This window comes from Cetorhinus maximus, chromosome 7 (assembly GCF_964194155.1).
Source record: "Cetorhinus maximus chromosome 7, sCetMax3.hap1.1, whole genome shotgun sequence".
Classification (NCBI taxonomy): Eukaryota; Metazoa; Chordata; class Chondrichthyes; order Lamniformes; family Cetorhinidae; genus Cetorhinus; species Cetorhinus maximus.
In genome coordinates, this window is record NC_135885.1 from 22,895,728 (window position 1) to 22,912,348 (window position 16,621).

General features: G+C 40.7%; 1 protein-coding gene across 17 annotated transcripts in view; it reads right to left on the reverse strand.

Moving 5' to 3' along the window:
* Nucleotides 1-16,621, reverse strand: part of LOC144682643 (inositol polyphosphate-4-phosphatase type I A-like) — a 253,427-nt gene that overhangs the window by 47,541 nt on the left and 189,265 nt on the right. For 14 of the 17 annotated variants that reach the window (XM_078545176.1, XM_078545174.1, XM_078545181.1 and 11 more), the window contains 3 exons: nucleotides 16,193-16,408; nucleotides 10,893-11,133; nucleotides 6,638-6,670 (listed from right to left, as the gene is read on the reverse strand). In XM_078545176.1, the coding sequence (XP_078401302.1) occupies nucleotides 6,638-6,670; nucleotides 10,893-11,133; nucleotides 16,193-16,408 (490 nt within the window). The remainder of the gene's footprint in view (nucleotides 1-6,637; nucleotides 6,671-10,892; nucleotides 11,134-16,192; nucleotides 16,409-16,621) is intronic. The other 3 variants (XM_078545184.1, XM_078545185.1, XM_078545183.1) reach the window with 3 other exon arrangements.

The window sequence follows — 16,621 nt, forward strand, 5'->3', positions numbered from 1 at the left end:
GTGTAGTAGGTTCACCCACAATGCGATTAGGGAGGGAGTTCCAGAATTTTGACCCAGTGACAGTGAAAGAACGTTGACACATTTCCAGGTCAGGGCAGTGAGTAGTTTGGAGGGGAACTTCCAGGTGGTTGTGTTCCCATGTATCTGCTGCCCTTGTCCTTCTAGATGGCAGTGGTCGTGGGTTTGGAAGGTGCTGTCTAAGGAGGCTTGGTGAGTTCCTGCAGTGCATCTTGTAGATGGTATACACTGCTGCCACTGTGCGTCGGTGGTGGAGGGAGTGAACGTTTGTGGATAGGGTGCCAATCAAAAGGGCTGCTTTGTCCTGGATGGCGTCAAGCTTTTTGAGTTGAAGCTGCACTCATCCAGGCAAGTGGAGAGTATTCCATCACACTCCTGGCTTGTGCCTTGTAGATAAAGGACAAGCTTTGGGAATCAGGAGGTGAGTTACTCGTCGCAGGATTCCTAGTTTCTTGACCTGCTCTTGTAGCCACAGTATTTATATGGCTAGTCCAGTTTAGTTTCAGATCAATGAGGGATTCTGCAATGGTAATGCCATTGAATGTCAAGGGGCAATGGTTAGATTCTCTCTTGTTAGAGGTGGTCATTGCCTGGCACTTGTGTGGCATGAATGTTACTGGCCACTTATCAGCCCAAGCCTCGATATTGTCCAGGTCTTGCTGTATTTGGACATAGACTGCATCAGTATCTGAGGAGTCGTGAATGGTGCTGAACATTGTGCAATCATCAGTGAACATCCCCACTTCTGACCCAATGATACAAGCAAGGTCATTGATGAAGCAGCTGAAGATGGCTGGGCCTAGGACACTACCCTGAGGAACTCCTGCAATCATGTCCTGGAACTGAGATGACTGCCCTCCAACAACCACAGCCATCTTCCTTTGTGCCAGGTATGACTCAAACCAGCAGAAAGTTTTCCCTCGATTCCTATCGACTCCAACTAATTATTGATGCCACTCTTGATCAAATGTTGCCTTGATGTCAAGGGCAGTCACTTTCACCTCACCTCTGGAGTTCAGCTCTTTTGTCCAGGCTCTTCTGTCCAGGTTTGAGCCAAGGCTCTAATGAGGTCAGGGGCTAAATGGCCCTAGTAGAACCCAAACTGAGCATCAGTGGGCAGGTTATTGCTAAGCAAGTGCTGCATGTTTGTACTGTTGATGATCCTTTCCATCACTTTACTGATGATGGAGAGTAGACTGATGGGGTGGTCATTGGCTGGGTTGGATTTGACCTGCTTTTTGTGTACAGGACATACCTGGGCAATTTTCCACATTACCAGGTAGATGCCTGTGTTGTAGCTGTACTGGGGCAGCTTGTCTAGGTGCATGGCAAGTTCTGGAGCAAAAGTCTTCAGTACTATTGCCAGAATGCTGACAGGGCCCGTAGCCTTTGCAGTATCCAGTCCATTTAGCCATTTTTTGATATTATGTGGAGTGAATCGAATTGGCTGAAGACTGGCATCTGTGATGCTGGGGACTTCCGGAGGAGGCTGAGATGGATCATCCACTCGGCACTCCTGACTGAAGATTGCTGCAAATGCTTCAGCCTTATATTTTGCACTGATGTGCTGGGCTCTCCCATCATTGAGGATGGGGATATTTGTGGAAACTTCTCCAGTGAGTTGTTTAATTGTCCTCCGCCATTCACAACTGGATGTGGTAGGACTGCAGAACTTAGATCTGATCCTTTGGTGGCGGAATATCTTAGCTCTGTCAATCACTTGCTGCTTATGCATGCAAGTCGTCCTGTGTTGTAACTTGGCCAGGTTGACACCTTAATTTTAAGTATGCCTGGTGCTGCTCCTGGCATGCCCTCCTGCACTCTTCATTGAATCAGGGTTGATCCGCTGGCTTGGTGGTGATAATAGAGTGGGGGATTGTTAAGAAATAGAGATAGTTTGTGTAAGTTATGTTGGTATTTGTAGGTTTTAGGAATGAATTCTAGCTTTAAAGTTTAAGTCTGATTTCTATTTGTGTGTGTGTTAAGAAAGGAGCTTTCGTTTCACTTTAAAAGGCTGCTTGCATGTCTAATGAGAAGTTTACGATCCCTATAAAGTAAAAGTAAACACACAAGAATAGAATAGTGCTGTTGCTTAGCAACAGGGGGGCCAGATAGGCAGGTTCCTTCCACATACATACACGCAGAACTAAAGAAACAGCAGTTTTAAGTTCAGCTGAAGCTAGGACCCCAGACACTGGACACTGGGCGAGGAAACTGCAGATTTCCCAAAAGGACAAAAAGGTCTCAAGAGTAGGGAAACCCCAAAAATCCAGGCGAGTGGAAGAGGGGAAAGTCCAAAGGAGGCCTTGTAGTCAAAGGAAAGACAGGAACCTGGGAAAAGGTCCTGTTAAGTGAAGTTAAGAGTGAGGGGCAGAGAGAAAAACTCCAAGCTTCAAATTTAAAGAGGCAAAAGCTGCAGAAAGCAGATTTAAAGCAAGAACAGCTTGCAAGAAATGGCTGAAGGTCTGTAACTCTTTGCTATGAGCATGTGAAGCAGTGGTGTACTATTGACAGCTGAGACAGGGTGCATGGAAAACAGCTTGAATGCATGTGGTGACCCAGGGAAGAGGAACATCAGAAGGAGAGTTCAAAACCCTGGTGGTGAACCCTTTCGGAAGGCATTCAAGAGAAAACATTGATTTGGGAGAAGATTCCAAGGCAAGGTCTTGGAGAGTGGAGATTGGAAACCCTCATGTGAAGGACAAGATTCAGTGAGACTGGTTGGCTCACAATGTAACAAACGTCTAGGGGAAGTTGAGGAGAGATCCATAGCATCTTGTTAAGGTGGCATCTGTCACTTGAGGTCAGAGTGTGGTGTGTTTGACCATAGGGTGTCATAGGTTTACATGGACTGTGTACATTGTATAGCTTTTTGACTTGTTATCCTTACAAACCTGTATATATCTGAAAAGGTATAGTTGTGGGTGAAGGAGTATTGATGAACAAATGTTTTGTTCTTTTGTAAAAAAGCTCATCAGCTGACTCCTGTGCCTCTGTTCAGTAGCCACCCTCGACGTATTTAAACAAACAAATAAAAGTTAGGATCTATCAAGCTGGGTTCCACTCTGGGATCAGACTTATCCAGGAGCATTTCAGGTGGGGATAACAGGGATATACTGGGCCATGAGGTTACAGATTGTGGTCGAGTATAATTTTGCTGTTGCTGATGGCCCACAGTGCCTCATGGTTGCCCAGTCTTGAGTTGCTAGATCTGTTTGAAATCTATCCCATTTAGCACGGTGGTAGTGCCATACAAGATGATGGAGGGTCTCAATGTGAAGATGGGACTTTGTCTCCACAAGGACTGCGCTGTGGTCACTCCTCCCGATACATGGACAGATGCATCTGCAGCAGGCAATTTGGTGAGGATGAGGTCAAAAATGTTTTTTCCTCTTGTTGGTTTCCTCACCACCTCCCAAAGGCCCAGTCTAGCACTATGTCCCTTAGGACTCAGCCAGCTCAGTCAGTAGTGGTGTTACTGAGCCACTCTTGGTGATGGACATTGAAGTCCCCCACCCAGAGTACATTCTACGCCTTGCCACCCACAGTGCTTCCTCCAAGTGGTGTTCAACATGGAGGAGTACCGATTCATCAGCTGAGGAGGGGCAGTAAGTGGTAATCAGCAGGAGGTTTCCTTGCCCATGTTTGACCTGATGCCATGAGACTTCATGCGGTCCAGGAGTCGATGTTGAGGACTCCCAGGCAACTCTCTCCTGACTTTATGCCACTGTGCTGCTACCTCTGCTGGGTCTGCCCTGCCCGGGGGACAGGACATACCCAGGGACGGTGTTGGTGGCGTCTGGGGCATTATCTGTGAGGTATGTTTCCGTGAGTATGACTATGTCGGTCTGTTGCTTGACTAATGTGCAAGACAGCTCTCCCAATTTTGGCACCGCACAGCCCACGTGGAGACAAAGTCCTCTCCTCACATTGAGGATATCCTCCATCGTGTTATGCGGCACTACCACCATGCTAAATGGGATAGACTTTGAAGAGATCTAATAACTCAAGACCGGGCAACCATAAGGCGCTGTGTGTTATCAGCAGCAGCAGAGTTGTACTCAACCACAATCTGTAATCTCATGGCCCGGCACATCCCCAGATGTTCACAAGGAGGACTTTGCAGGGTCGACCGGGCTCAGTCTGCTCTTGTCATTTCCAGTGCCTAGGTCAATGCCAATTGGGTCTGCCTGGCTCCATTCCTTTTAGATTTTTTAGCGGTTTGATACAACTGACTGGCTTGTTAGGCCATTACAGAAGGCAGTTATGAGTCAACCACATTGCTGTGGGCCTGGAGTCACGTTTCCCTTCCCTAAAGGTGGGTTTTTCGAACAATACTTTCAATGGTTTAATTCCAGATTTTTATTGAATTCAAATTTCACCATCTGCTGTGGTGGGTTTCAAACCCAGGTGCCCAGAGTACTCTGGGTCTCTGGATTACTAGTCCAGTGACAATACCATTACGTTACCACCTCCCCACAGTACGTTTGTATAAAGAATGCTTATTTCAGTCCCTGGATTGGGTCTCTGGATTACTAGTCCAGTGACAATACCACTACACCACCACCTTTTACACCGGTACTAGGACAGGAAGGAACTGTACCTTTGGCACAGGCTGCACCTGAACTGGGGTCGCAGCGAAAAGGGCAAATAGGGTGGAGATGTGGACTTTAAACCAGTGAACAGGAGTTTCTGTGGGTCCCTGTTCTCCACCTCACCTGTGCTCCCCTTACCCTGCACAATAACAGTCACACCAACATTTACACCTCTCTACGACATAAGGAGTATTTAGATGGCCACTTGAAACATACACGGCTACAGGCCAATGCTGGAAAATGGGGTTAGAATAGGTAGGCACAGACACGATGGGCCAAAGGGCCTGTTTCTGTGCTGTATAATTATGACTTTATGACATGTCACCAAAATTTGGAGCAAACTATCCAGATACAGCTCCCCCTCCCTTATGTGTTGGAGCATCTCCAACCAACACTGCATCTCAATGACTCTGAACTGAAAAGAATCAAGACAGAGACATTTACTGCAGATGTGTTTGCTCTGGACAGTCTGCTTGCTACAAGTGAGAATTATTACTCATTATACTCAAATTATGGGGTGACCTGATCGAGGGCAGTCAAGTTAAGGTTGATGATCAGTCATGACCTTATTGAAAGGCAGAGCAGGTTCAAGGCTGTGATGCCTACTTCTGCCTGTCATAAAAAATAGAAGCAAAGGGAAAGAACAGAATAAACAAGATCAGTCCTTCAGGTTTTACATAATCCATTTTTTCTCAATTTTCATTATTGCAAATTTACAGGAAGAATTGCAAAAAGTGCATTGCAAAATGATAGATGTATTTTGAAATAAAGATCTTTTCAGCCTTTAACATCATTCTGTGAAAGTTTATCAATTTCTTGAGTCAGTCATTGTTAAAATGTGATATCTGTACCATTGCGCATATGCACATCTTCTTGATCATGAACTACTTTAAAGTCACAATTTTCATCATCTTCCAATTTTTTTTGGAAGAGAAACTAGTTCTAGGGTGTAGGTGACACCAGCGTGGCAGCATTTAATGCCCAGCATAGTTGCCATGAGGCAATTAAGAATTAGCCACAGAGTGTGGGACTAGACTCGCCTAGGCCAGTTGAGATAAAGGTGACAAGTTGTCTTCACTGCAGGACACAGTGGAACAGTTGGGCTTTTTAAAACAAAAAAATAGGAGCATTCAAGGTAATTTTCTCTTTTGCCAGTACACAAATTACCAGATTTACTAAATTTAATTGCACAACTTGCCAAAATAGAATTTGTGCAGACTTCTAGGTTGCTAGTTCACTAACAAAAACAATAGGCTACTGTACATAGAATCATTGAAATGTCACAGCACAGGAGGCAGCCATTCAGCCCACTGTGTTAGTGCCAGATCTCTGCAAGAGCAACTCAGCCAATGCCAGTGCCTGCCTCTTGCCTGCAGCCCAGCAAATCTTTTCTCTTCAGATAATTATCCAATTCTTTTTTGAAAGCCAGGATTGAATCTGCCTCCATCATATTCTCAGTCGATTCCAGATCCTAACCTCTCATTGGGTAAAACATTTTTTCTCAGGCCACGATGGCTTCTTTTGTTAATCACCTTAAATCGGTGTCCTCTAGATCTCGATCCTTCCACCAATTGGATTTCCCTTAGCTACTCTGTCCAGAACTCTCATGATTTTGAGCTTCCCAATAACACTTCCTCTGGAGAGACTAAACAGTTTCTTCCTCCCACCTTCAGTCTTTAATGTTTGAAAGAGAAAATGTGAGGCCTTTCTTCACCCGGTCCTAATACACTTTTGGATTTGCAAAGAAGTGGAAAATACAATGAAAGTAGACATTATTACAAAGCCAAATTAAAAAAATATTACTTTAAACAAAATGTTTATATCAAGACAGAAACTATGATTAAATATTAGCTACGATGCTCCAGAAATAACACATAAAAACCAATATACTTTAAATAGGTAAGTTTTTCAAACGTCCTAGGCTCAAGCATCTATGTGCAAAAATAAGAGGCATTCACTGCAACCCAGGTCAGGTATGAAAAAGCAGAAACTGGCTGGTGAACGTGCCTGGAAAACGCACATACCTTCAGTAGGCTCCTCTGCATTGGAGTGGCAATCTGCACAGAAATGGAGGTGCACATGCATGATTAGGAAGCAGCAGTTTTTCTACTGACAAGCAGATCTAGTTGCTTTTTTCTTTGTAGTATTTTACAATGAGGTGCTTCGCACTCAGCTCTGACAAAGCAGCAAGCAAAACTGAATCAAAGAGCAAGAGCATTTCAGTGCAAGAACGACTACACCTGGGCATTTTCCAAACAAGACATCTTTGATTGTCTTGTTAAAGTAAACCCAACCAGTGATACAAATCTCCAAAGTGGACAAGATAGCATCAAGAGTCTTGCATTTGAAAGCACTGCTACATCAGTACCCACAAATCTTTTAAACAAAGGAATGGATGTTTTTGGGGACAGGCAGTTTTCAGATACTAAAAAATCATAGTCACCATCATTAAATATATTGAACTTCCATTTCATTATAATCAATACCCTGAAATAGGATGTTAATATGCAACTTGAGTGAAATACTGTTTTTATACAGCTGCACCCAATAAGCATTGTGTAACTATATTATAGAAAGAAATTAATGGACTTATCACCTCTACCGTAACTTATTTAACTAGGATTGCATTTAAATGTTCCACTTAGATTTGCAAATGTCAAAACTAGGCATAAAATTGATCTGTATCTATGTACAAATTTCTGATTTTCTAAAGGGTGCAAAAGAGGACAAAATATCTACATTTAATTTATTTATTTTCCTGAAGTTTGTTCATATCTACCAATTTCCCTAACAGAGAATTGATCAGAGATCTGCTCCCACACCTCTGCCAGTGACTATCTGCAACAAGCTGTGAACAGATGCAGAACAGCCATACATGATGAATGAAGGGCCTTTCAGAGTCCCATCCCTCCGAGAAACCCTGGTCACAAAATATATACCTGCATCCCACTACTCCAATACTGTCCTATAACGGAAAGGGGAAGGGCGTTTACATTGAAGTGCAATAAATGAAATGGCAACCCAACTAGTATATTTTGATAATATTTCTCAGCTGGAATTGTTGGCCTGCATTAATTTTTGAAACCAAAAATAAGTTTTGCATAAAATAAGTCAGTCATTTAGTTTTAACAAGAAAATAATTAGAAACATTTCATACAAAAATCCATTAGAACCCCAAACATAATATCCACAGCAAAAAGAGTCAAAGTGGATAGTTGTCCTCCAAAGATAATAACAATTGCAGTTGCACAGAAGTTTAACACGTAACTTGAAGTCTGAAAGAACTGGGAGGACTGTACTGTGCACCGGAGCACCAGCGTACAGCGAAAGCTGGGGGGCTGTAGTTATCCCAAGCCACCAGCAACTGGCTGGTTGATAAATGAACAGGCCAATCAAAGAAGGCCCATGCCCTAGCACAAGAGAAAAACAAGGAAAACAAGGGTTTTCATGGCCTCAAAGCAAACACCAACAATTATTGCATATATCGAGAATTGTTTTAGTCAACCATAAAAAAAATAATTTGGGGGCAGAACTTGGACACAACAGCTTAAATTATGAACTTGAAAAAATGTCAATAAAGTCAATATTTAAATCAATAAGGATCCTGCAATTTATTTATTTAAAAATATTCAAAATGCCCAGATGTGGGAGCAAGTACCTAGTGTTATCTAAGGCAGCAGCTCATCACATAGCATGCAGTAAACAATGCAACAGGACAAAAGTTAGACTATAAAGCTGCTTTTCATATCAAGTGATAAAGCTTTCTTTTGTGATCGTTTTTAAAGTAATTTAAACAAACCATAATGAGCAGTGAGATTTCACAGAAAACAAAATTCTTGGTTTTAAATTAGGCTCAGGTCTCAAATAAAGGAGAAGAAAGGAACATATACTTTAATTGCGAATTCAACAAATTGCTCTTGTATTGTGAATTCAGACTTGCAAAATAAACCATTAATATAACAAAACCAGGGTGGAGAGATAATAGTGTCACAAAGTATTGGTACCAACAAATTAAGTGCACTTGATATGTTTTACATTTAATTAAGCAGGATTTAAACCCATAAAACATATTGGGCTTGAGGTACTTGCAAATTATTACTAGAAAATCATCAAGTTTTCACTTTACTACAATCCAAATTTATTTTGAATGGGTTTGCCAGTTATGTTAGTTTAAGACAGGCATAGTTTGCTGGTGCTGGATACACTAATATAGGGGTTTATTAATTTATTTTCGTATCATATATTGTTATAATCTCAGTATCTGCAAATTGCACGAGCTTCAGCAAAACATATCCGTCCACCCTGTGAACAAATGCAAGTTATTGTCAAATGCAAGAATCAGAATCAGAATCAGAAGCACACACACAGGCACATACAAACAGGTAATGGGCATGAGACAGTAAGAAAACTATGGTCTTCAGCATAGATTTAAAAGAAAGCACAAGGACCTCTTGTAAAAATTATGTCGGAGAGATTCAATAAAAAAAGATGTTTTATTGTTGATAGCTAAATTTAGAAAGTGTTTGAAACTCTCAAACTCTTCAAGAAAAATGTTTCTTTTGAGGCGGGAAAACAGTAAGAAACACTGCACATCATTTCAGGTGCAGTTTTTCCTCACACACAACGATGCACAAGGATGTGATTTGTGTTACACTATGTATTTATAAAATGGCTTGATAAGAACTGTGTTAGGGAGAAAAAAAATCAAACTAATACTTTATCAAGTTGGCTGTCTCTGGGTTTGTGCTGATCAATGTTGAAAGCAAATACAAAGTGCAATCTATGTATAGGTCAATTTTAGAGTTGTTAGGGGTGTGGGGTGAGTGGGGAGTTTTAACATCCAGAATTCACATTGTAGTTTTAAAGTTAGAATTTGAAATCCACATTTCTACCTTAGTGCGGTGGCTCTTGACATCCACGTATCACCTTTCTGAGGAAACACATTTGCATTGTGTACGAGGATTTCTTCTGGGGTTAGCGGTGAAACCAATTTAAGATTCAATCTTGTAATATTAGTCCCTGGGTAGTGCTTTATTATCTTGTTACATGACGGCCATGTACATGAGGTTTAATTTCTATGGTAGTCCAAGGAGGGCCATTTTTTCCTTATTACCTGACATATTATCAGAATTCACATTTGGATCAAATTCTTAGAGGTGTGAATGGATGTTTGAATTTAAAACAAGTGTTCACCACTTATTTCTTCAGGTCATTTCTCCATCCAGGTCTTGCATGAGCACAGTTTAAGAAAAACATGCCATGTTTCCAGTACAAGGGTCCAAAAACAACTTTAAACTTAAGATGTTTAAACTGTTGTTTTCCATTTAAATGATAGTAAAAGCAGACAGTTAGCAGAATGGAAAAGATCAAGCAAAGGAAAATGCAGATAGCATGATAAACCAACTATTAAAAATATGAAATTAAGAAAAAATGAAATGGAAACTAACCCTTGGTAAGCTCATTGGAAGAGATCAATCTATTTGGAACATTTAGAAAATCAAATTGTTACAGCTGGACACATTGTTTTGTTAAAAAGCTTGAGGATGGGCACTTCCTAATCAATGATTATATCATACCATGCCTCAGGAAAATACAATGCACAAAACTCTTGCTAGTAGACTAATTATGTCAAATTGCCAATTTTCCTATCTGCTGATTCAAAAAAAACTTACTGATCTCAATCAAACTGGAAAAACTTCACACGTTCAATAAATGTTTTGATGTATTGCCAATTAAAGGACAAGTTGAAAAAGCTGCAACCATTCTTTAAAAAGATTACTTTCATAAAGCTGAAATTTAAAGGTGGCCAGCACCGGTGATAGGAGTTGGAGCCATTTTATTGAGAGATTGCAGCTCAATGACACCTGATAAACAAATCTGGCAGCAGCATTTTGAGGGAAGAGGCCATGCCACTTTGCTGGAGGGTGGGTGAGGAAGGGAGAGTGGAAGAGGAAGAGCAGGGTTGGAACTAATATGAGCATTATTGACCATCTGGAATGTTCTTGAACAATTCATCCAGCTTTGCATTCTTAGCCCAGAAACAGAAGCTTGCATAGGAAGCAGCTCTGGTGACATCAGAAATTTCAATGACGAACTAGGATAAACCTACATCCAACTGGCTGCCAGCAGATCACACCTTGTGTGCAAAAGTTTCATTTCTTCTGTTTAAATCTGGATTTCCTGTCTAGGAAATTTTTCCCCTCTTTTAAACCCAATAAAATGATTTTAACTTAACATACCAAGGGTTAGAAAGGAGAGCAAATGGTAATGTTCACTCACACGCAGCTCTGTTACTGGAAGAACGACATGATGGTGGAGATCGAGAACATTTCTCATCTAAGTCCCCTGGATTTATCCAGTATGCACGATAATCTTGGTTACCTTTCTTGCTGGCAGAGGTAGTGTCACACTGAAAAACGTCCTCACAGCTATCACTGCGTAACCGTTCCTTCTGCAGAAGTTTGTCTACTCTCTGAATAATACAGTCCAAACTTTTATCAACATTAAGCCACACCTTCTCCTAAAGGAGGAAAAAGTTGGAATGGTTATAAAATGGATCATTAACTAACAGGACGCAGCAGAAAACATTTGCATTAATTGAGTATTATGCGAGGGTAGTATTTTACTTTGGTCTCCCTTGGACATGTACTGAATTTAGCAGAGGGCAACCCATCAATCTAATCTCAGGCTGCTCTTCTGCATCCCTTAGTGGCTTGAACAGTGGTAATAGCTGAACCCTCAGAACAGTCCTCTGGTACTCCTGTTTTTAGTTACGCTGTTGTTGGCACAGGTAAACAGGCTAGTAACCCTGATCCAGAATCAAATTCGTAACCTATGTTTCAGGTCAAGGTTAATCTTGTGTGCATTTCTTGCATTTTCTGTTTTTCTTTCTTCAGTCAATCTGGTAACAAAGTTAGTGAATTAGGAAGGTAGCATTGCAGACGGTAACGTAAATTAGTGCTACAACTGAAAAGTTGGGGACAGAGAAGAATGCTGAAAGTAACCATAAATTCTCAGCTAAAGAAGCAATGCACAAGCTGAATTACATTTGTTCCATGGTCTACAACTCTAGAAGTGTTGTGTAGTGATATTAACTTTCATTAAATTATACTTTACAATGTCAAATGCTAGAAAAACAAAAGGGAGAGAATAATTAAGAGTTACATAAAGAGGCAATATATTTTTTAAAAATGTGTTTGGAAAAGGTTTGCTTCCCTGATGAGCAGGCAACAGGTAGCTGTCCCATTTCCAGTTGCTTGGCAAATCAAACCGCAGCCAAATTACGAGTTTTATTATATAAACTATATACACATTATGGGAGAGAGAGAGATTGAGATACAGAAATAAAAAAATTGGATTTACAGTTCAGACAGCTGATGTACATGGGGTCTTATCATAGAGTACCAAGATCATTCTGCACATGAAGAATTCCTGGCAGTATTTGTAGATACAACTCATCTAGTTTGGTTGAAAGAGCGATGGAGAGCCCATCTCCTGTGGGATGTGCTAGAATTAGGTATATTTGCCTTATTGCTTTCTAGAAGTGAGCATAAACTTTCAGAAGTATTTTTCTCCACAATTTCCAGAGTACAAATTGCTTAATTTTACTTCCTAGTATTTGAATCATGTTAGCAAGACACATTAAATATAGGTTTATGGGGAAAGGGCAGGGGAGTGGGACTAATTTGGTAGCACTTTCGAACAACTGGAACAGGTCAGATGCGCCAACTGGCTTCCTTGCATTGTATCAGCCTAAGGTTTTAACTTTTTGCCTTCATACAGGTAAAGTGAGAGAGAATTGAAAAATTCACCAGCTGACAAACCAAAAGCCCCTTCTACTGTGAAATTGGGGGTAAATAATTTTACGAAAAGCTCTAGTGTGAATAAAAAGCAGGTAATCTTGTTTCACACTCACACCAGCTTTTGTTATCAGTAGAAATTCATTGCTGTTCTCATTAAACAGTTCCAAAGACATGGGCCATTAGAAATATAGAAAAAACAAAGGTGAGATTGTTGAGTCCTGTCAGCCACTCATTTGTTCTTCATATTATTTGCATTATTTCAACATTACCAACTGAAGAACATTTAAAATATGATTGCACAGTTTCTCCTTTGAATTAAGGAAGTTTCACTTAGATTGCGCACTGGTGACATCACTTTTAAAAATTATTTTGTATCGTAATAGGTTTGCCCTTTCATTGATGTAACTTACAGAATGATTGATAATTTAAAGAATGGAATTAATTCAGTTTGATGGAAGATAAAAGGAAGAGACTTAACATTGCTTTGTTGATTCAGTTTCTTCTGAGCTTTGTTTCTATATGAAAAACAAGCTTGCACTGAAGTGTAAACCACAAATGCAAAGTGCTTGCCCTCTGGGTTGCTCGTAGCAGCGCTTAGGAGATCAATTTTCCATTCCAAGAGACTGCTATTTAATCAGAGAGGATTGGAAACCCAGTCACCAGGCCACTATATATTTCATGAGGTGCACTCCCAAAATCTGAATGCAATACTCCAGAAGGGAGTGACAAAGACTTTGCACAACTGAGGCATTACTTTTGATTATTTTTATACTTGTGTGCTGCTACCTTTTAGTAATTTGTGTATATGGAGACCCAAACCCCCTTTGCTCCTCCACAGTTGCTAGTCTCTCTCTGTCAAGAAAATAATCTGATTATCCATTTTGGATCAGAGAAAGACAACCTTGCACTTCCTCACATTGAATTCCATTTGTCAAAATGTTTCCTAATTAATCCATGTCTCTTCCTTCTTGCATGTACATAGCTTACTATGCCTTCTAACCTGGCTTCCTCCGCAAACTTGGTCCCCCAATGCTTCAAGCTTAAAATTCAAGCTTTGTGTTTAATTTTCAACATGGCCTTGTTCCTCCCAATCTCTAACATTCTCCAGACCCAAGGCCCTTCTCCTTCAACTCTCCCATTCCTCTAACTCCAGATTCCTGTCACACAACCCCTTTGATTTGCCATTCGTACTTTCAGCCTATACCTGAATAACTTCCTTAAATCCTCCAACTAAAGGCATTATACAAATACAAGTTGTTGTTCACAGCTATCAGAAGAATGAACATTAGCTGTCTCTTTCCTCCATAGTCCAGGCCTACAATTTTACTATGTTAAGTATTTTTTCTATCAAAATCCAAAATACTGCAACACTGAGCTCAAACCTGGTGACTAACTTCCAGTTATCACTGCCCCTACAATATAGATATATCCATTGGAGGGTTAAAGAAATAATGATCTAATCATAGAATTATGCTCGAGTGCAAAACATAATAGTCTTACATTAGAATATCAAAATTCAACATATGTCATGTTGTTCCCCTCAAACTTACTTTTGCAACTACATTCAACTGTGGGCAGGTTGGCAACCTACTTGCAGGCTGGCAACCTACTTGCAGGCCTCCATCGATACAACTCATTTTCAGCTACTAGCTAATGCACGAGAGCAATCTAGCAATAACTTGTGCACTTAGTCTTTCTTTCCAATGCAGTAGATGTGTGGTTTTCATCCTGGAGCATTCACTACACAATTCATTACAGGCATGGCAATCTCAATGTAGGAAACTAAATCTGCATATCTCCACTCCCTGCTGCCTGTGTTGGTGCTTGAATAATCAATGTCGTCAAGCTATCTCAATTCAAAGTTGTTGAAAAATTATCTGAAATTGAAGATCAGGTACCAAAAACATAAAAACATACATATCCTTGAAGCAGGGCATGGCACCATAATGATTATCGCAGTAAACTACCAGCCAAGAGGTTCAGAGCCCAAACCCACCAAGGCAAATTGAGTTCATAAGATCTGGTCATCCAGAAAAGAGAGTGCTACCTTTCTTGTAAAACCCAGCTGATTTCACTAATATTCTTCAAGGGAATCTGCCAGCCCTGCCCAATCTGTGCCTTCAGTCAAACAATAAATGGATGGCATTAAAACACCCTCTGAAATGGGCACCATCGTTTTCTCAGGATAACTAGAGGTAGACAATAAATGCAGTCTTGCCAGCATATTGTGCACATTCTGTGAATAAATAAAAAAAAAGCTTAATCCTGGAAAGCCTAAGTTCTCAAACTAGAAGTTCCCTTAATTCATTATTTCAACTGTCCCCATCACAAGCGAGTTGGGCTGGTCATGTAGCCAGCATTCACTTACCAAAATGAATATTCTACAAAGAGTTCGAGTCTGGGGTACACTCTCATGGTAGTTAAAGAAAGTGTTACAAAGATACTCTACAGGCTTCACTTAGGAGTTTTGATCTTGACTTCAAGTCTTGGGAGATCACCACCCAGGGTCACCGCGCCTGGCGCAACTAAATCAAATATGGTGCAGACTCTTTCAAAAACAAGCACGTATCAGAGGTAGAGAGAAAATTAAAGGAAATCCCGTGCCAGCAACTCAGCCAAAAGTCAATTATTTGTGGTATCCTGCCCTAGTTGCAGAACCATCTGGGCACAGGTCAGTCTTAGCAGTCATCTATGTACTCACCATAACCCTACCAAACACCCCAGAGGATGAACCTTCACCTTGAAGGGTGAACAAGAAAGAAAAGGATTTCAATGTCCCCATCAACTGGTATTGCCCATCTAAACAGGAAACAACAAATGTTGCACCTATCCACAAACATGTTCTGGCAAGGGTTGCCAGGGTTAGAAAAGTGTAGCTACGAGGAGAGATTGGATAGGTTGGGGCTATTTTCCTTAGAACAAAGAAGGCTGAGAGGTGACTTGATTGGGGTGTACAAAATTATGAGGAGAATAGATAGAGTGGACAGGATAAAATTGTTTCCCTTGGTGGAGAACTCTAGAACTAGGGGACATAGATTCAAGATAAGTGGCAGAAGGTGTAGGGGGGACATGAGGAAGAGCTTTTTTACGCAGAGGGTAGTGGGTGTCTGGAATTCGCTGCCCAAGTTGGCAGTAGAGGCAGAAATTGTAAACTCTTTTAAAAAGTACCTGGATCTGCACCTTAAGTGCTGTAAGCTGCAGGGCTATGGGCCGGGTGCAGGAAGGTGGGATTAGAAAGGGCACCTGGGTGTCCTTGGGCTGGCATGGACAAGATAGGCCAAATGGCCTCCTACTGTGCTGTAACTTTTCTATGGTTCTATGGTTTCTAACACAAGGTAGACAATTCTGCCAAAGGTAACGAGAACCATAGTGAAATAGAATCTTTTCTAAAATGTCAATTACAATCACCAATTTGCCTTTAGAAGAGGCTGAATTTTCAATTTCAGCAGCCAGAAATATCGATTGTCATGTTGAGGCCAAGCGTTGAAGTGCATCTTGTGTAACTGCAATATGTGCAACATATAGGTTGTTATTCAAAATAGCTGTTGAGCAAATAGCTGTTATTAATAACTAAACTAAAACTTAAAAATAATCTTCCAAAAATAAATTATTACATTTCAGTATGTGTCATTGATACTTATCCATAAGTATCTTTCCTACTCAAAACTGAGACACGGAATTGTCTTCAAATGTTGTGTGTGGTACGACAGCTCCAACTGCTGTACAACCAATGTTAATGGACCTCAAACTCATTAGCAAATTTTTATTTTGACTTACCCATTCCTCCTCATGCCAACTAATGTGTAGGGAGGAGCGGCTATTCCTGCCTGTCCACTTGGCCATGAGTGTATCCTGGTCATTCCTGAGCATCACCTGGTCTGCTTCTCCTGACGGGGATGATTTAGAAGCGATATAATTGGGTCTGGCAGCATTAAGGGCTTCAACTGCATTTGCCAGCAACTTACAGTCACAAACAGTGACAAGTTGCCTCGTCTATGTAAAGAAACAGAATGCCAATGAAAGAAAAATAAATGTCACTGGAAGTTAATATTTTTATATCTAAAATACATGCTTATAATTTGGACTGCATTATTCGGTACACTAATGTTATTCATATTTACGTTAGAATTTTTAAGATATTCATTGATGTAGTTTATCAATATACAGCAAAGTTAATTTTTTTTACATCAGAATATTCTGAACTTG